We start from the raw sequence: 21682 nt of genomic DNA, 5'->3' as shown, positions 1-21682 counted from the left end.
GGACTCTGACTTTATTAGCTTTATTAAACAGCAAATTGATTTGTTTTTCTCAATAAATTCTACAGCAGAGATCTCTAGTGGAATTTTATGGGATACTTTTAAGGCATATATTCGTGGACAGATTATTTCATATTCTGCTGGAGTTAGGAAACGAACTAATTCCAAAATATCAACATTAGTTGATAAAATTAAGGCAATTGATAAGATCTACTCATCAACTCCTAGTAAAGAACTTTATAAAGAAAGAGTGGAACTCCAAATGGAACATAGTTTACTATTAACCTCCTCGATTGAAAGTCAGTTAATTAAATCGAAGGCTCAATTTTATACATATGGAGATAAGTCAGGTAAACTACTAGCTAATCAATTGAAAATTGCTTCAGATAAGCGACAAATTACTAGGATTCGTAAACAAGATGGTACTTTGACGATTGACCATAAAGAGATAAATAAAGCCTTTCAAGATTTTTATAATTCTTTATATCAATCAGAATGTACTAAGGACTCTTCTATTATGAATGAATTTTTAGGGAAATTGAATATTCCAAAAGTAACTGTTGAAGATAACGTATTTTTGGATACACCTATTACCGAGTCTGAAATAGAAAAGGCTATTTTTTCAATGAACTCGGGTAAAGCTTCAGGTCCAGATGGTTTTTCCGCAGAATTTTTTAAATCCTTTTCTTCTATACTTTCTCCTTGGCTTTGTAAAATTTTTAAAGATGCATTAAGTATAGGTAAATTACCACAATCTTTTTATGAAGCTTCTATTTCTTTAATTCTTAAAAAAGACAAAGACCCGACTGAATGTGCATCCTATCGTCCTATATCTTTGCTGAATACAGATTTTAAGATTTTTAGTAAAATTTTAGCTATTAGATTAGAAAATATATTACCTCGGATTATTTCTGAGGATCAGACCGGATTTATTAAAAATCGCTATTCATCTTTTAACATTAGAAAATTAATTAATATTGCTTATACCTCTACATCTAAAATCCCTGAATGTATTATCTCTTTGGATGCCGAAAAAGCATTTGATAGAGTCGAATGGTCATATTTATTCAATACATTGCAACATTTCAATTTTGGATCAAAATTTATATCATGGATTAAGTTAATATATCATAAACCTTTAGCTTCGGTTTTTACCAATAATCAAAAATCCCCTTTCTTTCAATTATTTCGCGGTACAAGACAAGGTTGCCCTTTGAGCCCTTTATTATTTGATATTGCTTTAGAACCTTTGGCTATAGCTATTCGTGAATCACCCAATATTTTAGGCATTACCCGTGGAGAGGCGATGTATAAGGTATCATTATATGCGGACGATTTATTATTATATATATCTGATCCTGAAAAATCTATTCCTGCTATTTCTTCTTTACTTGCTCAATTTAGTAATTTTTCTGGTTATAAATTGAATTTTAATAAGAGTGAACTTTTTCCATTAAATATGTATATTCCAATTTATAATCATGTACCATATAGAATCGTTACAGATTATTTTACCTATTTAGGTATTAAAATTACTAAAAAACATAAAGATTTGTTTAAAACTAATTTTTTCCCCTTAATAGACCAAATTAAGCAACTTGCTAATAGATGGTCCCCACTTTCTTTGTCTTTGGTAGGCAGAATTAACGCCATTAAGATGATGATATTACCTAAATTTCTATATTTATTTCAAGCATTACCAATTTTTATTCCTAAATCTTTTTTTGATATGGTTGACTCTAAAATATCTTCCTATTTGTGGCAGAACAAAAATCCTAGATTAGGTAAAAAATATTTACAGAAGTCAAAGAAAGAGGGCGGCTTGGCTTTACCAAACCTAAGATTTTACTACTGGGCAGTTAATATACGGTATTTGATATTTTGGACACAAGAATTGACTACAGTAGCTGGCCCACAATGGGTAAATTTGGAATGTAAATCTGTGCAAGATTTCTCATTGATCTCAATCTTAGGATCTTCACTTCCTTTTTCGTTACTCAAAATTAATAAACAGATAACTAATCCTATAGTTAAGTATACATTACGAATCTGGTTTCAATTTCGTAAATCTTTTGGCTTGAATAAGTTTATACTGTCAAGTCCTATAACATCTAATTATTTCTTTCGGCCATCATTTATAGATCAGGCTTTTTTCCTATGGAAAACAAAAGGTATAAAATGTTTTCGTGACCTGTATTTGGATGATAACATTATGTCCTTTGAACAGCTATCTAACAAATACAATTTACCTAAAACCCATTTTTTTAGATACTTACAAATTAGAAATTTTTTATATAATGAATTAAAGTCTTTTTCGAAAGAATGTCCACTGGACATTACAGAGAGAATTCTAACTCTTAATCCTTATCAAAAGGGTTTAGTAGCTATCATTTACAATATGATTATGAAGATACAGCCGGATATATCAGAAAAAATTAAGAAGGAATGGCAGGAAGAATTGCATTGCCCTATATCTACTGAGCAATGGGAAAAATTTTTATTATTGGTAAACTCATCCTCTATTTGTGCTAAACATGCTCTAATACAATTCAAGGTTGTACATAGAGCCCATATGTCTAAAAATAAAATTGCTCGATTTTATTCTTATGTTAATCCAACCTGTGATAGATGTCATTCTGATATTGCTACATTGACTCATATGTTTTGGTCTTGTCCTTGTTTACAAAGCTATTGGAAGGATATTTTTAATATCATTTCAAGAGTTTTAAATATTAATCTTCAACCACATCCTTTTACTGCAATTTTTGGTCTACCTATGATAGATAATATGTGTTTATCTGCTTCTTCTCAGCGAATGATTGCATTTGCTACACTATTGGCTAGAAGATCTATTTTATTGAACTGGAAAGAAATTAATCCTCCAACTGTATTTCAGTGGCTCTCTCAAACCATTTCCTGTTTGAGTTTAGAAAAAATTAGAAGTGTGGTCTTTAACTCCTCAGTTAAATTTGAGGAAACTTGGAGACCATTTATTCAACATTTTCATGTGAGTTAAATGGTCTGATCCTGAACCTTATTGCTACCATCCTGAATTGTATAAATGGAGGTTCGGAGTCATTGGCACTGCTGTGTGTACTTAACATTATACAATTGCCCATGTTAGTTTTTTTTTTATATATTGTTTTTTTTTCTTCTTCTTTTTGGGGTTTTTTTTTTTGTGCTTTTTGTCTTAAATTCTTCATATTAATATTATAAGTTTGGGAGACTTTTTACATTGATAATATATAATTGATTATTAATGAATCTATTGTGTACTCTCAAATGTTTTTTTTTGTACTATATTTTACTTATGTTATGTTCTAAAAATCAATAAAAAGATTTAAAAAAAAAAAAAAAAAAAAAAAAAAAAAAAAAAAAAAAAAAAAGCAAGGCCGCGAAGTTTGAATAAAGCTTTAACGCAACTGCAACTCACTGTCTGTGTGTCGTTATTCCAGTGCTGTGTGTAGTACACCGCTACAACAGCATGATTTTAAAATGGGAAGTAAGCATTTTATAGGTTTTAAAGTACGGGATGAAGGTTTACCCACATTAAGTGGGTGACACAGTAGCTTAGCAATTAGCGCAATGTTTTACAGCAGTAAGATTGGGGTTTGATTTCCACCATTATCTGTAAAGACTTTATACATTCTCCCCGTGACCTTTGGGGTTTCCTCTGAGTGCTCCGATTTCCCTCCACATTCCAAAGACGTATGAATTAGGATTATCATAAACACAAGAGATTCTGCGGGTGGAAATCCCAGAGCAACACACACAAAATGCTGGAGGAACTGGGCAAGTCAGGCAGCACCTATGAAAAGGAATAAACAGTCGATGTTTCAGACGAGAACCTTCATCAGATGTGATATCTGGAATGTACTACCAGAGGAGGTGGTAGATCCAGAATTACTACATTTAAGAGGCCTTTAAAAACATATAAATAGGCAAGGCATTGAAGGATATGGTCCTAAAATGGGGAAATGGGTTGGCAAAAAGGTCAACATTGGTGTGGTGAACTGAAGTGTATGCAACTCTCTGATTCTACATATGGTACATATTTTACATGGGATTGTATCTTTTCTTGGGAGAAAGTGATCGAGTACATATGAATGCAAAACTGTGGCACGTAGTCTGACTGTTGATGTATTGATGCTCCAGCCATTACAGTTAGTTGAATGTTGATGCCTTCGGTAAAGAATGTGTTGTGTATCTCTAGCCTTTAAATTTGCCTCAGTGACCAGCAGCACAGAATGAAATTACAGATAATGGTGTGTCCAGTTCAAGGAATTTATTGAATATTAACTTTTCAAGAGGCACTTAAGAGGTCTCAGTTAAACAAAGTTCTCCTTTTACACAGTTTTTGCAGTGACAGCTGTTATGAATGTACCACAGCTCTGAGGGGCCGAAGGGTGCGGGACCAGCCCCCTCCTTCCGGAGAATCGCAAGATCGCTATTAATTCGGGTCTTGGACCCAGGAAATGAGAGACAATGCAACAGATTTGACCATTGTTCTTAGAGGAACCTGTGTGAATTGCAACTCTAAAGTACGTACCAGCTATCAGGGACATGGACACCCTCGGGCAATGTGGGGTGGGGATTGTATCACCCTACCTCGATTGACATTTACAAATCTGCCAGTCATGATAAAAAGGAGACTGCAGGAGGCAGTACTCCAGCGACGCACCAGACGGAGACACATTCGCTCATCGCTCCCGTAAGGACGGGAAGCTGTTTGGAAGCCACGTGTGATTCGGTTCCCCTAGCTTGGGAACCGAGTGGCTGATAACCCCGAAAAGGATTTCGAACTGACAACGGGGAACTCACGTTCCCAATTCAACGATTTGAGTCCAAAAGGCTGGCAAGTTTATTTTCTCTCTCCAACCCGTGAACACCCAGCGGTTCCCAAACGGCTAAAAGCCTTCATGAACTGGCGAGACTTTTATATTTCCATCGGACAATAGTTTTACCCCTAGACAAACGATAGAGCTACTTCTTATTGTTGATTATTACCATACCCGCGCTTTAGATTGAGTATTGACGACGTATATTATCTGAATGTTTGTATTAACCTTACTTTTGTGCCCCTTTATAAATAAAAACGTTTAAAAATAGTACCATCAGACTTCAGCGGACCGCTCTCTCTTTGCTGGTAAGTGACCCAGTTACGGGGTTCGTAACAACATTGGGGTACTCGTCTCAGGATTTGACACCCAAATTTGGAGGGCCAGTGAATCGGGCTTAAGTCAAAAAAAAAATTTGGTTCTGGTAATGGGTAGCCAGACGGGAAACCAGCAAAGATGGACGTGGATGAATTTATGAAAGACCCGACTCTGAGCTAGAGGCGGCTACAAAATTAGACTTGGTAAATCTGGCGAAGGGGTTAAGCCTCACAGAGGTGAGGTCATCAATGAAAAAGCGGGAAGTGCGAAGGGTCATAACTCAGTATTACATTGGGAAGAAGGTGTTTGCAGCTGAGGATTTGGAAAATCCCTGAAAAGGTACTAGCGAGTGGGACGGATCAGTTAGAGTTGGAGAAATTAAGGTTGGAACATGAATTTAAAGTAAAGCAGCTAAGAAGGAGAGAGTATGAGGAGGCAGAAAAACAGAGGAAACATGACTTGGAGATGGAGAAGTTAAGGAAAGAGCGAAGAGATCAAGGGTTAGACCGAGAGGAGAGGTTTAATGTTAGTCGGGAGTTGAGGGTAGTTCCTCCATTCGAAGAGTCGGATGTTGATAGTTATTTCTTGCTTTTTGAAAAGGTGGCAGTAAATCAGAAGTGGCCCAAAGAGCAGTGGGTGGCATTGTTACAGTGTGTTAAAAGGGAAGGCACAACGAGCATATGCGGCGTTGTCCGTCGAGGGGGAAGCAGAGAATTATGCCAAAGTAAAGGAGGCCATTCTCCGGAGTTACGAGCTAGTACCTGAAGCTTATAGACAAAGGTTCAGAAATTTACGGAAAGGGTGGAATCAAACGTATACCGAGCTAGCCTATGAAAAGGGTGTGCTCTTGGACCGTTGGTGCACCGCGGAACAGGTCGACGGGGATTATGGGCATATCAGGGAGTTATTTTTGATTGAGGAATTCAAAGGGTGTGTTCCGGAGGAGATCCAGATGTATTTGAATGAGAAGCCGAATAAGTCCATCTCAGAAATTGCTAGGTTCGCAGATGAATATGCCCTAACCCACAGGACAAAGTTTCCCTCGAATAAAAGTACCCCGAGAGACTGTGGGAACGATCGAGAAAGTCCGCCAGCTGAGGCAGAGGTCCCACTGGGAGTTAGTGGTAAGGTTGAGGGGGAAAGGCCAGGCGGCCCGAGATTTCCGGGCTTGACCTGTTTTAATTGTGGAAAGGGAGGACATATTGCATCTAGGTGCTTTGCTCCGAGAAAGAAGCCAGAAAAAGGGAAAGCAGCGGTCCCTATTGGGTGTGCAGTGGTAATCAGAAAATCGGCCAGAGGGTGCCGGGTAAGCAGAGAGCGCGAGGAGGTCTGAGATTTATCTGTCACACGGAACCGTGTCTTTAAGGGAGGGGGACCCACCAATTCCCGTAAGGATTTGGAGAGACACGGGGGCGGAGCTATCATTAATTAGCGGTAACGTGTTAAAATTTGGACCTCAGACGGGAGAGGTAGCCCTGAGAGGAATAGGAAAATGGACAGAAATGGTGTCCTTATGTAAGGTCATTTTGGATTGTGAGCTGGTGTATGGATCAGTTGAAATAGGGGTGCCATCAGAATTCCCGAGAACTGACGTGGACGTCCTTCTGGGGAACGATTTAGCAGGGGGTAAGGTTTGGTCAGCCATGACTATGACCCGCCGACCGGTGCGTGTTGAGGCCCCGCCCCTAACGTCCCCGAGCTATACTGCATGCGCAGTCACTCACAGCCTGTCCAGATCGGCAGCTGAGAACGGGAGCAGTTTAAAATTGGCCATTTTTGATTTGGCCGAGACGTCTTTACCGACCCTGTGCCACGAGGGTTTAGAGGGTGGTAAAACGAAGAGTAGTGAAGTGAAAGAGGGTAAGGGAGAGGAGATAGCTCTACCCTTAGCGAAGAGAAAGGTCCTAGAGGTAGGAAATGAAGATGAGAAACAGATAAAGCTGTTAAAAGGTCCAGAGTTGGACATGGATGAGCTGTCTGGGGTGGCAGCCCTGTTTGAAGAAGTTGAGAGTTATAAAAGTGTTCCCGATAATGAGATGAGGGCAGTCCTAGATGAAAAGGATGCCATTACCTTGGAGAGGTCTGCTGGGTTGGCAGATGAGGTTGTTTCAGCCCGCGGGGTTGAGTTTACTCTGGAAGGGAGTTGCCCAGAGAGTAGCTGGGAGGAGCAAGGGAATTTGGAATTTGAAAAAGGTACGGGTATTGAAAGCCTGGAAGAGGTCAATGTCCCGTTTGAGAGTGTCCAAGACGGGGATGCACATGGTTCCGAACCTAGTCACGGAGCTCAGAAAAGTTCTGAGGTATCTAATTCAGCTGAACGAGACGGCCGTCCTTTTGGGTCAGATAGGCTGGGTTCAGTGAAGACAGGGTTAATCCTGGTAATTGGGGGAAGTGAGGGTTCCCAGGTGTTTGTACACGAAGGGGTGGTGAACCTTAAAGTGGAACTCGGCCATGGGGGGATAAATATTATTATTGAAGGGAACGGAAAGTTTGTAGTTCCCAGATCGAATGAAAAAATTTTAAACCCTGCAGCTCGCTTACAGAGTAAGACGGGAGCTGCCGGGGCCCCACACGCTATTGTTATTCAAGGGTGTGGGGTGAACGGGCAGCACTTGACATGCTGTCTGGACAAAGCGGGATCGCTTGCAGATCTTAAGTTGGAAACTAATAGCATGACGGGTCCTGAAGAGAAAAATAGCAACTTGCTTAAAACTAAAGAATTGGGTAGAAATGAAATAGGTCTGGGATCCGGTGTTGATAAGATAACTCCTATGAATAAGGCGGACGGGAGTTTACCCCGCCAAACTACTCGAGTTCCTCCCTTAGAAACTCACCGGAAAAAAGGTGATGGTTAATGGGGGCGCCATTTTTTAAATAGGAAAACTGGCTGTATGGGATTTTGACAAAGCATGTGAATAACAAAGACAACCCCCTTGGAACCTGCCTGTTAAGTTGAAATCTGATGCTACCAGCCTTTAGTCGGGTACAAGAAAAAAAATATTAAAGGAAGTGCCACTGTACTCATTACCTGTTTAGATGATGAATTAAATGTATAACTGTATAGCTCTGTAGTGGAAAGAAAAGCTTGTGTATTGTGTTAGATTCTAAAATCCTGTAAGACTCTGTACTACTTCGTTTCCACCACTGGTGAAAACGCTTTGAAGAAAGGGGGTGTTATGAATGTACCACAGCTCTGAGGGGCCGAAGGGTGCGGGACCAGCCCCCTCCTTCTGGAGAATCGCAAGATCGCTATTAATTCGGGTCTTGGACCCAGGAAATGAGAGACAATGAACAATTTGACCATTGTTCTTAGAGGCACCTGTGTGAATTGCAACTCTATAGTACGTACCAGCTATCAGGGACATGGACGCCCTCGGGCAATGTGGGGTGGGGATTGTATCACCCTACCTTGATTGACATTTACAAATCTGCCAGTCATGATAAAAAGGAGACTGCAGGAGGCAGTACTCCAGCGACACACCAGACGGAGACACATTCGCTCATCGCTCCCGTAAGGACGGGAAGCTGTTTGGGAGCCACGTGTGATTTGGTTCCCCTAGCTTGGGAACCGAGTGGCTGATAACCCCGAAAAGGATTTCGAACTGACAACGGGGAACTCACGTTCCCGATTCAACGATTTGAGTCCAAAAGGCTGGCAAGTTTATTTTCTCTCTCCAACCCGTGAACACCCAGCGGTTCCCAAACGGCTAAAAGCCTTCATGAACTGGCGAGACTTTTATATTTCCATCAGACAATAGTTTTACCCCTAGACAAACGATAGAGCTACTTCTTATTGTTGATTATTACTATACCCGTGCTTTAGATTGAGTATTGACGACGTATATTATCTGAATGTTTGTATTAACCTTACTTTTGTGCCCCTTTATAAATAAAAACGTTTTAAAAATAGTACCATCAGACTTCAGCGGACCTCTCTCTCTTTGCTGGTAAGTGACCCAGTTACGGGGTTTGTAACAGAGCACACAGCATCAATTTGTTCTGGACTTTAGAGTGTTCCCGTGTGCATTACTTGGTGATGAACTGCAACTAGCTCCAGAAAGTCATTGAGATTCAGGCAGACTGAAAGGTACGACAGCTATTTTAATTTTTCTCCACTATCTGCCGATATTTATCTCAGTTGCGTATGCCCGGGCACAGCCCAAACAGCACCATTCTGTTTCATGCAGCTTTTCAGGCCAAACATGAATACACAAGATATTCTGCAGATGCTGGAAATCTTAAGCAACACACACAAAATGCTGGAGGAACTCAGCAGGTCAGGCAGCATTTATTAAGGAAATGAACAGTCAACATTTCTGGCTGAGACCCTTTCTCTCAGACCAAAACATTGACTGTTCATTTTCTTCCATTGTTGCTGCCTGACCTGCTGAATTCTCCGGCCCTTTGTGTGTGGTCACACAACATCTGTGGAGGAACATTTCAGATCAAGACCCTTCATCTGGGCTGAAAGAGGGGAAATAGCCAGTGTAAAGCAGTGAGAGGAAGGGGTAAGGAAAGAACTGACAAGTGATAGGTGGATCTAGGTGAGGATTGGTTGATTGACAGATGGACTCAGGTGATGGATAGAAGGGTGGAGATAGTGATAAAGGCTGGATTGCAAAGTCAGAATCAGGTTTATTATCATCGACAAATGTCGTGAAATTTGTTGTTTTGTGACAGCAGTACAGTGCAAGATGTAAAAATTACTATGAGTTACAATAAATAATTAGTGCAAAAGAGGAATAGCAAAGTAGTGTTCACAGGTTCATGGACTGTTCAGAAATCTGATGTTCTTAAAACATGAGAGTGTGAGTCTTCTGGTTCCTGTACCTCCTCCTCTCAGGTAGTAAAGATAAGAGGTGAGGGCCATTAGTAATGGATGCTGCCTTCTTAAGGCACCACTTTTTGAAAATATCTTGATTTTTCAGAGGGTTTTGGCTGAGTCTACAACCCTCTGCAGCCCTTTTGGATTCTGTGCATTGGAGCCCCCATATCAGATGGTGATGTAATCAGTCACCATACATTTGAAGAAATTTGCTATAGTGGTGACGTACAAAATCCTGTCAAACTCCAAATTAAGTTTGGCCACTTTTGGAAAACCTGATAAAAAAAAGGTGAAGAGTGGAATCAATTAAGGGAGGGATGTACTTATCCAGCAGATCTGGGGCCAGTTAGTCCTAGTGAGCCAAGTACAACTCAACTGGCAAACCCCAGTATTACTTATTGGAAGAAATGGATTAAACCTCGTCACTTGGTAGGGTCAACAGTCAATCCTGCCTCCCCTGCTTGCTGTCATCTAAACCCTTTGCGGAAGAAGAGAGTTATCTGTGCCCCTTGGATCACATAGCACAGCTTCGAAGGATTTGCAGGTTCTTAATGTGTGTGGCTGTTTGCATGCACAAACACATTTCATCCATGGAGCGGACTTTGAGTTGGAAGGTAATCATGGAGATCTCTGAGGCAAGGAGTAAGGTTTGTAGCCCTTTTACCACTTGAAACTCCTTCTCAACATCTACTCCTATCAACCACAGAAGGAGGAAGTTCCACATTCATTTCAGGAGTTGTGCGTCTCTTTTTGATTCTTTCTCTCCAAACATCCCCGAAATTGAAGAACTTCTTGATATTTGCCTTGATTGCTTCCCACCAGGGAATTAAAAACAGGCCTTGTGACTCTTCAAATGGCATCATCCATTTGGAGTTCCTTCATGCTTCCTGCGATCAGCAATTTTACACTTCCACATCTCTCTGCTAAAATAGCTGTCATCATTATGGTAGATCAAGATTAGATCATCTCCCCTGCTGTGTAAGTACAGTTCTTCCTCGAATTATCCAAGCCCTGGCAGACTGACATGATTGTGCTGGAGAGTTTACAGAAGAGATTCACCAGGATGTTATTTGTGATGAATGTCTCAGTTATTAGGAGAGAGTGCATAGATGAATTTGTTTTCCTTGGAACAGAAGAATAATTATGGAATTATGAGAAGATACAGTAGAATGTAAGAAATTTTTCCTAACAGAAATATAAAACAAGGCATGTGTTTATAACTTAAGGGGGAGCTGAGAAATTTTTTTCACTTAGCCAACGGTTGGAATTTGGAGCAAAGAGCTTGACAGCAGAGGCGACATTAAATGTCATAACATTTAATATTTAAATAAGCAGTTGAACCGCCATAGCATGTGAGAGAGACAGAGAAAAGGCAGTGGTTTCGGCCCAAAACGTTCACTCTTTTCCATCGATGCCGCCTGACCTGCTGAGCTCCTCCAGCATCCCGCAGATTTTTCTCGTGTTTGTGGTAAACCGGATTTGTTTACCACAGCCTTTTAGTCATTAAGGGTCAAAAGGCCCGTTTCCTTACTTGTATGTCTCCATGACTAAACAGACTCTTCCCTATCATGTAACGTTACTGATTTCGTTGTAAAGATGCAGCGCTCGGGGATGTAGAAAACTCTCCGACCCGAGAAGGATCATCCACATACATGTTTATGTACATCTGGGAATTTCGATGGGGTATCGCCTTCGGCACAATTCTCTTATCCAACAGAAATTCTCTCAGCACAGCACATCACTGAAAACCCAGATTTTCTGCGCTTGTTTCGCTCCTTTCCCAAAGTCAATAAGACGACTCCCATTAGATTCCCACACCACCTTTTCGCTGGGCTGGCAGGATCTGCGATCACCATGACAACGGCCCGCGGCACCATGGGAAGGTTCTGGAGCGGAAGCGGATTGGCTGTCTTGGCGTGCTGCGCAATGGCGGCTTCTGGAATGTGGGTGCTGTCGTTGCGGTCGCGGATGGTGTCGCTCAGGTAATGGGGATGTTCAGGGTGGTGGGAGGGGAGAGAGGTTCCAGTGACAGGGAATGGGGCGGCATGATACTCTACTGACAAGTAATGAGGCAGTATGGTTGGTAATAGGGCGGTGTAGGGGTCTAGTGACAGGTCCGTATTGCTGCGCTAAGTTCTATTAAGTGGTGGCCTTTGTGAAACCACGCTCGGTAACGGGCCTGAACCAAGCTACCTTAAGGAGGGAGCGATGTGGGGTGATTACTTGTTGAGTGCGCATATTGAACTGAGTTTCGCAAATGAAAGGTCAGTACTCCCAGGTGTTGGAAAATCAGACTACTCTTGGTCCCGGAACCATTAGTTTTCTTTCTCTGAGGAATGTCACTTTTCATAAATGTAAAGGAATGTGTCAATGGCCTCTACAGTCGCATATAATTTAAAGAAATTGGTTTTTGCACAACCTTGTTCGAAAACCAGCACTATGTCCTGGAACACGGCTCATCCAATCTTAACTATGTACTGTGTCAGCTGAGGAGCCTTGCGAGTGACCAGCTGCCTCCTGTAACTATAATGCAACAGGTTTTAGGGAGAAGCTTCCAGAAAGTGTCTGTGGTGTACATTTTTTTTTAAATCTATTAAAATGCTGTTGAAGTAACTTATTTGCTATTTTTTAATATCAGTGATATTAATTATGGGTGTTAGAAATGATTTTTAATAAGGTGTGCAATCAGCATCTCAGACTGAAAATTAAGACAGCATAATGTGGCTGAGAGATGGTGAGTTATGGGATTCAAGTGTAAAATGACATGGAATAAATAAGGATACTTGGACAGCTAGATTTCTAGTCAGGTAATCTGTTTAAAGAATGGAGAGGCTGCAGAGAAGCCTTTCCACAAAATATGGAGCCGGTCGGGTATGTAAAATCCATAGTTCAGATTTTCGCTTAATTTGTATGGGAAACATATTTCCCTCCCATACAGTACAGAGAAAATCTGAATTTTTTGTTTGTAAAAGATTGGATCCTGGATAGATCAGTTGATATTTCTATGAATGAGTTGCAAAGATTTTAGAAATCCTATTATTTCTCCTCCTGCCTAACCTTAACTCCATTTCATCCCTCCTCCTTACCTGCTTTCTGGTGCTCATTTTAGCCATGGGATAACACCTGCCTTCTCAAACTTCTTCCCACTAAACTAAACTAATGTTCACCCAATGTGAAGTCCATGTTTCATCATTATTTGATAATGTCACTATTTAGTTAGGCACTTTCAAATCTGTCATTTGCCTTTATTCCAGCTGGCCTTGCAAACTGCTGCTCAGATTGCAAACTTTTTCTCTCAGATTCCTGAATACATTATTCTATTGCAAGTCCATTTCCATTTTCCCAGCAACTCTGTTACTCTAAGTGGATATTGGACCACTGGAAAACGATGCTGGAGAAGTAGTAATGGGGACGATGAAATAGCAGACAAACTGAATAAGCATTTTGTATAAGTCTTCACTGTGGAAGACACTAGCAGTATGGAGGAAGTTCCAGTTGTCGGGACATGGAGAGTGTGAAGTTACCATAACTAGCGAGAAGGTTCTTGGGAAACTTAAAGGTCTGAAGGCAGATAAGACACCTGGACCAGATGGCGTACACCCAAGAGTTCTGAAGTAGGTGGCTGAAAAGATTGTGGAGGCATTGATAATATCTTTCAAGAATCAGTTGATTCTGGAATGGTTCCAGAAGACTGGATAATTGCAAATGTCACTCTGCTCTTCAAGAAGGGAGAGAAGCAGAAGAAAGGAAACTATAGGCCAGTTAGTCTGACCTCAGTGGCTGGGAAGATGTTGGAGTTGATTATTAAGGATGAGGTCTTGGGGTACTTGGAGGCACTTGATAAAATAGGCCGTAGTCAGTATGGTTTACTAAAGGAAAAATCTTACTTGACGAATCTGTTGGAATTCTTAGAAGACAAAACAAGCAAGATATTCAAAGGAGAATCAGTTGATGTTGTTCTTGGATTTTCAGAAGGCCTTTGACAAGGTGCCACACATAAGGCTGCTTAAAAAAGTATGTGCCCATGGTATTATAGGAAAGATTCTAGCTGATTGGCAGGAGGCAAAGAGTAGGAATAAAGGGAGCCTTTTCTGATTGGCTGCTAGTGACCATGGCGTTCCACAAGGGTCTCTGTTGGGACCAATTTTTGTTACGTTATATGTCAGTGAATTGGATGATGAAATTGATGGCTTGTTGCAAAGTTTACAGATGATATGAAGATAAGTGGAGGGGCAGGTAGTTTTGAGGAAATAGAGAGATTACAGAAGGATTTAGACAGATTAGGAGAACGGGCAAAGAAATGGCAGATGGAATACAGTGTTGGGAAGTGTGTAGTCATGCATTTTTCTAAATGGAGAGAAAATGCAAAAAACTGAGACACAAAGGGACTTGGGAGTCCTTGTGCAGGATTCCCTAAGGTTAATTTGCCGATTGAGTCTGTGGTGAGGAAGGCAATTGCAATGTTAGCATTCATTTCAAGAGGACTATAATATAAAAGCAAGGAAATTTTATAAAGCATTGGTGAGCCTCACTTAGAATATTGTGAGCAGGTTTGGGCTCCTTATCTTGGAAAGGATGTGCTGAAACTGGAGAGGGTTCAAAGGAGGTTCACAAAAATGATTCCAAGATTGAATGGCTTGTCATATGAAGAATGTCTGATAGCTCTGGCCTGCATTCACTAGTATTCAGAAGAATGAAACCTATCAAATGGTAAAAGGCCTTGATAAAGTAGATGTGGAGTCGATGTTTCCTATAGTGGGGAAGTCTAAGATCAGAGGACACAGCCTCAGAATAGAGGGGTGTCCTTTTAGAATGGAGATGAGGGAGGAATTTCTTTAGCCAGAGGGTTGTGAATCTGTGGGATTCTTTGCCACAGGTGGCTGTGGAGGCCAAAACTTTATGTATATTTAAGGCAGAGGTTGATAGATTCTTGATTGGTCAGGGCATTTGTGATACAGGGAGAAAGCAGGAGATTGGGGCTGAGAGGAAATTTGGATCAGCCATGATGAAATGGCGGAGCAGACTTGATGTGCCAAATGGCCTAGTTCTGCTCCTATACCTTATGGTCTTATCAATACTGTAGATACCCAGCTCCATTGTATCATCATCTCTCTTCGTGTTTTTATATCTCTGTGTTAAATCTATCTGTTTGCCATCTGGTTTCAAAATTATCAGCTGTTTCTTCCAGCTAAATATTGAGAACACTAAAGCCTTGGCTCACATCAGAAACTCCTCGTAATCAATTTGATCCTTCCTTCTGGTCACTCTCAGACTGAACTCAATTTTTGTGTATTTATCTTGTTTGATGGAGCTACCTCCATCACAAAGAAACTCTGCATAAACCTTTTCAGTATCCCTACCAAGGCTATTTTGTTCCCTCTTGACATTCATTGACAATACCCATGTCAATACCCATTTTCTCAAAGGCATCTTGGAATGGCAATAAATGCTGGCCTTGACCACCTTGTGTGCCTTGAATCAGTAAAATCAAGTTAGTGTGTAGTTCATTACATCTGAGCTCAGCTATATTAGTGCACTCCTGCCTGGTCTCTTTCATTCTCTGAAAAAAATTGAGTTCAATATTCTTCTGTCCTTATCTCAAGAATTGTTTGCGCAATAACCTAGGTTGATGATTGGCCCATTGAAATGTCTGTGGAGGGAAATAGACAGCTGAAGTTTCAGGCTGAGACACTTCATCTGGACTGGAAAGGAAAGGGGCTGAAACCAGAGTAAGAGAGGAGGAGGAGAAGTAGAAGCTGGTAGGTGATGAAGCTCCTTTCTCTCCCCATGCTGCCGCCTTCTGTCTGCTCCCTTCCTTTCCTGACCACTGAAAGGCGTCAGTCTGGAATGTTGACTGTTTATTTACCTCCATAGATGCTGCCTTACCTGCTGAGTTCTTCCAGTGTGTTGCTCAAGATATCCAGGATTTCTAGAATCTCTTGTGGCCCACTTAATGTCCTCCTGCCAACTTTCAAGAATTCTGCATTGCTTTTGTCCATTTGCCACTTCCTTAACGTCACCACTGACTGGACTCAAAAGACCTCAAGTTCACAGGCTAAATGTGTGGGTTCCATTCTGTGGTCCTTTGAGACCTACTGTGGCCACTTAATATTGCCTCTTTTGGAATGTGTTTTATCTCATCATGTTCCTCCAAAGCATCATCGCATTTTCAAGCTGTAAATACAAATTATTTTTTGTAATGCTGAATGATAATAGTATGTGGGGTAAAAGGTGTCAAATTATTATTTTGCTTCCATGAATTGTATGATGAATTATGTGATGATGAAAATAATACTAACCCCATACAAATGTTGAGAATGAGCAATTTGCCTGTCTTTGGCTTTCCTGCCATACCGGTTTCTCAACACCGTGTTTCCTTATATCTTGGTAAGTGGCTCTAAAAGCAACTCATTGTATTTCTGATGAGGAAATTGCTGCAGTCAAAGATGGGGAAAATACTGCCAACTCATCGCTGATTTTTATATATAGTTGTTTGAATTGATTATTTTGAATTATCCAGTGGTCTGAAATTGGTATTTTTAATATGGGTAAACCGAACATTGTTGTGGCAAAAGTGTAACTGTGTACTGCCTCTCACCCCAGTCAAGGCATGCACTTAAGTACTTCTTGTTATATGTCCCAGTGGACATTTTTGTGATTAGTGTATGATGTAGTAGCAGGCCAAGATGGTGGTGTTGAAAATGTTAAAAGTCTGAAGGTGAACACAGTGTTTTCAGGCAGAACATTTTTTCTACTTTGTGATGTGTGATGAGAGAACCAGGCGGAGATGAGGTCCAGAGTTGTCCTCCCTGTGAACTATGCTGCTAATGAGAGAGAGAGAGAGAAGAAGAAGAGGAAGAAGAAGAGGGGGTAGGCCTCCTGCTGCAGATGCTGATAATGAGAGAGAGAGAATGATTTAGTATTATGGCTTCTTCGATAATTGTTTTCTTTTGCTCCAAGGACACTTTTGCCTGCTTGTGTGAATCCCTGCAAGGCAGGGCCAGGTGATGGACATGGACAGTTGATGGATGGCTGGTACCCCGTCAGGGGAGATAAAAGGCAAGTCTGCTGAGACACAGGCAGACACACCACGGGACACTGAAAGAGCGTTGTGCACCCACAGGAAGGTGGGGATTTGGAGGATCGATTCGGGGGAATTGATCAGAGGCTCACAGTGTGTGAAGGCAGACCAGTAGGGGCTTGTGTGTGTGTCCACCCTCGCCTGGGTGACAGGCTCACCACTGAAGAACGGTCTGGCCTGGAACAGAGGGGTCACAGTCAGTGACCACAACAGCACACCAGAACAAGAAGACCTTCGTTTGCCTGCTGCAACTGCTCACCTCCCTCTCTCCCCCCTCCCCTCTCTCCCTCCCCTCTCTCCCTCCCCCCTCTCCCTCCCCCCTCTCCCTCCCCCCTCTCCCTCCCCCCCCTCCCTCCCCCCCCTCCCTCCCTCCCTCCCCCCCTCCCCCATGGTACCGCAGCAACCACCTCGACTAAAAATAAACTGAACTGAACTCTGCACCATCATAAGACTATTCATTTACGCCAAGACTTCGATAAAGCTTGGTTTTGATTTATATTTATATTTATATCATTGCTAACCTGTTTTATATGTATATTTGCATTTTATAGTGCTGTATTACTAACCAGACTCCAACGTATCATTCCATTTCTGCTGGTTTGGTAACCCAGTCACGGGGTATGTGACAACTTTTAGCATATTGGACACCGACTAAGGATATTGCACATTTGGTTTTGATTGTCCTATCAATGTAAAGATTAAGTAGGATTTAATCTGTATCCCAAATGGCAGATATCAAGAATTAGAAGTCCCCTAGTAACTTTAATCTTTTACACAATTGGATTTGGCTTCAGGATGTAAAAATCTACTCATAAGCCTATATGATATCCTTAGTCACAGGGGTGGTGAACTAATGGCATGCGTGCCCAAGATGTCACACACAAACATGTTATTAGTGCATGGCATGCAGTGGTGCCACTTGATTGTTTAAAGCCTACCCATAATAAGAAAAAAATACATAATCGTTATCTTTTCTGCCAGATGATGCAGTGAATTATTTTTTTACAACCTGAAAGCAGTGAGATGTTTCACAGAAAACATCTCACATCTGCTTGGCGCTAGTGAGACAGTTAGGAAGCATGTGACATTGGGCGATATATTTTGAAATCCTTACAGATCTGGTACTCGCATCAGTATTTTGATAGTAAATGGTTACAATAACAATACTATTTAGAAATGATGTTCTTTCAATTGATTTTTAAAAAGAATATTATTAATTCTTGAATGGGTTTTCTAAAATCCTTCATTTATTTCAACCTGTCTCTGTTATTTTATTAATAGTAAAACAATTAATAAAACTAATCATCTTTTTTCCTTAAAGTCCATAATTATACTAATTCATTAATCTCTGCTCAAAATTAACATAGCACATGAGAATTTTTTTTTAGATTATTGCCAATTTGGGCATATGCTCTCAAAAAGGTTCGTCAACCCTATTTCAAGGGCAAGATTTGTGCTCTCTGGGGCAAACAGTTTGCACCTTATTGTTTTGTTCTGAACTCCACTATTCATTGTAATTTTCTTCTTCCCATGCTGGAGAGGAATCTGTGCAGCTAGTCCCAATTAAATGTTAAAACATATCATTCACAAGTTTGTGTACAAAAATACTCTATAAATATGGTACTTACTGGGGTTAGGGATGTTTTATGAAGAGTCACTGTTTAATTTAATCGCTGAGCTAGATCAGTCCCGGAGTCATCAAGGGCAAATATCACATGAGTGACATTGTCTCGTTACAACAGATTACTTTAGCTCTAGGTCTGGTACCAGGTGAATGAGAATCAGAACAAAACACAAAAGTAAAATTTTGCCTTAATAATGAGAGCTATTTTCCACTTATGCTGTGTTCTGGACCTACATCTTAAGTTTCCAAATTGGTTGGAAGCCTGGTTGTGAAAGGTTGAGGGTTTGGCATGAAGCTAGCAACTCCATCCTGAAAAAACCCAAAGCTACAGAAACAGAAGCTCCAAAGACTTCATCCCTGGGTGAGGAGGGATCTTCAAAGATGGGCTACACCTGGGGACAACTTGAAGAAATGGCCCAGGACAGAGGACTCTGGTGGGGTCTAGTAGGGATGATGGGCTTTACAAGAAGAAGAAATTGATTGCTGTGGCTGTTTTGTGCAAGCTAATGGATTTTGCAACATTTTAATGGTGTTCTCTTTCATTCCTTCCTAGTTTAAGGCCGTTATGGTGTGTGCATCTCCCTTCACTGTCTACATGTTATTCAAGGGTCCCCATTCGAAGCTTCTCCAACTGTAAGTATGCAGTTGTACCATCTACTTTTTAAGGTAAATTTTAATTAGTCTTAAAAGGTGTGACCTTTAAGGGAACTGCTGATTTCCCAAAGGCAATGACTGGTACACAAGAACATGGGTGATGGGCCAATTTGCCCAGCACAAAATCCCAGAAAATGATTTAAGTAAAAGATTAGTTAATCCATGTTTGTAATATTTGCCAGTCGGGGAGAGAGATGTACCATGCGCAAGGTTCTCAGACCGAAATGTTGACTGTTTACTCTCCTCTGTAGATGTTGCTTGACCTGCTGAGTTCCTCCAGCATTTTGTGCGTTACTAGTGCAGTAGTAACTGGATAACATTTCTGTCTGTGCAGCACACTCTCAATGCTGCATTGTAATATCAATTTGAATTATGTGTTCAAGTAGTGCTACAGTGTACCTTAAACCTTCAGCATCCTCATTAAAAGCTGAAGGTGCTATCTGCTGAATCTAGGTACTTTTGAGCTACTTTAACTCAAAATTGCCTTAACTATGCTCTGGCTGAAATCCAGTCAGTACTCATCTACATCAAAGATTCAAAGTACATTCATTATCAAAGTCTGTGTGCCGTATACAAGCCTGAGATTCATCTTCCCACAGACAGCCATGAAACAAAGAAAACCATGAATCCTGTTCAAAGCGAAACAGTATCACCCCATGCACAAAAAACAATCGTGCAAACAGCGAAAAAAAGTGAAAAACAGAATATAAAACACAAAACTGAAAGAGTCTATGGTATATTCAGTTCAGCTCAGTTCAGTTCAATCTAGTCCTGTGTTGTTCGTTACTTGCAAGCCACTCTGATCAAAAATTGCCCAAAATAGCGAAAAAAAAGAGAAGCGACAAGAAACACATCATAACTTGAACTCCAGAGTCTAATCCATAAACCGCATCGATTAAACCTTGCCCAAGACTGGCAGCATTGAGCAAGAGGGCGAGAGATAGAGTGACCATTTGAACACAGGGACCTTCCTCTGGGAGCAGCAAGCGAGAGGCTGGTTGATGGCGCTGAACACCTGCTTGCTTCGAAGTTTTAATTGGTGAGATTGATGAAAAATGGAGCATGAACACCTCCCTCTGCAACTGGATCCTAGACTTCCTGACTGGGAGACCTCAGTCAGTCCGGATCAGGAGCAGCATCTCCAACACCATCACACTGAGCACGGGGGCCCCCCAGGGCTGCGTGCTCAGTCTACTGCTGACCCATGACTGTGCTGCAACACACAGCTTGAACCACATCATCAAGTTCGCCGATGACACGACCGTGGTGGGTCTCATCAGCAAGAACGACGAGTCAGCTTACAGAGAGGAGGTGCAGCGGCTAATGGACTGGCGCAGAGCCAACAACCTGTCTCTTAATGTGAACAAAACAAAAGAGATGGTTGTTGATTTCAAGAGGGCATGGAGCGACCACTCCCCGCTGAACATTGACGGCTCCTCGGTAGAGAACGTTAAGAACACCAAATTTCTCGGTGTTCACCTGGCAGAGAATCTCTCCTGGTCCCTCAACACCAGCTTCATAGCAAAGAAAGCCCAGCAGCGTCACTACTTTCTGCGAAGGTTGAGGAAAGTCCATCTCCCACCCCCCCCATCCTCATCACATTCTACAGGGGTTGTATTGAGAGCTTCCTGAGCAGCTGCATCACTGCCTGGTTCGGAAATTGCACCATCTCGAATCGCAAGACCCTGCAGCGGATAGTGAGGTCAGCTGAGAAGATCATCGGGGTCTCTCTTCCCGCCATCACGGACATTTACACTACACGCTGCATCCTCAAAGGAAACAGCATTCTGAAGGACCCCATGCACCTCTCATACAATCTCTTCTCCCTGCTGCCGTATGGGAAAAGGCTCTGAAGCATTCGGGCTGTCACGACCAGACTATGTAACATTTTCTTCCCCCAAGCTATCAGACTCCTCAATACCCAGAGCCTGGACTGACACCTTACTGCCTTATTGTCTTGTTTATTATTTATTGTAATGCCTGCACTGTTTTTGTGCACTTTATGCAGTCCTGTGTAGGTCTGTAGTCTAGTGTAGCTTTCTCTGTGTTGTTTATTTTTATGCAGTTCAATCTAGTTTTTGTACTGTGTCATGTAACACCATGGTCCTGAAAAACGTTGTCTCATTTTTACTATGTACTGTACCAGCAGTTATGGTCGAAATGACAATAAAAGTGACTTGACTTGACAATCATGGGCTCATGCCCCGCCTCCAGGCTTATTCGTCTTCGAGGCTGCATGCTTCATAGAACATAGAATAGTACAGCACATTACAGGCCCTTCGGCCCACAATGTTGTGCCGACCCTCAAACAATGCCTCCCATATAACCCCCCCCCATCTTAAATT

At 41.4% G+C, this 21682-nt stretch overlaps 1 protein-coding gene across 2 annotated transcripts in view; it reads left to right on the top strand.

Moving 5' to 3' along the window:
• The first annotated feature begins 11851 nt into the window (after positions 1–11851).
• The window catches only part of pisd (phosphatidylserine decarboxylase), a 177503-nt gene continuing 167672 nt past the window's right edge, over positions 11852–21682 (top strand). For both annotated transcript variants that reach the window (XM_073055652.1, XM_073055651.1), the window contains exons 1-2: positions 11852–11960; positions 19237–19316. In XM_073055652.1, coding sequence (XP_072911753.1) covers positions 11854–11960; positions 19237–19316 — 187 coding nt within the window. In that variant the 5' untranslated portion in view covers positions 11852–11853. The remainder of the gene's footprint in view (positions 11961–19236; positions 19317–21682) is intronic.

This window comes from Hemitrygon akajei, chromosome 9, assembly GCF_048418815.1.
Source record: "Hemitrygon akajei chromosome 9, sHemAka1.3, whole genome shotgun sequence".
Taxonomy (NCBI): domain Eukaryota; kingdom Metazoa; phylum Chordata; class Chondrichthyes; order Myliobatiformes; family Dasyatidae; genus Hemitrygon; species Hemitrygon akajei.
Note: the sequence above shows the minus strand (reverse complement) of the source record. Positions and strands in the feature narration are given on the sequence as shown.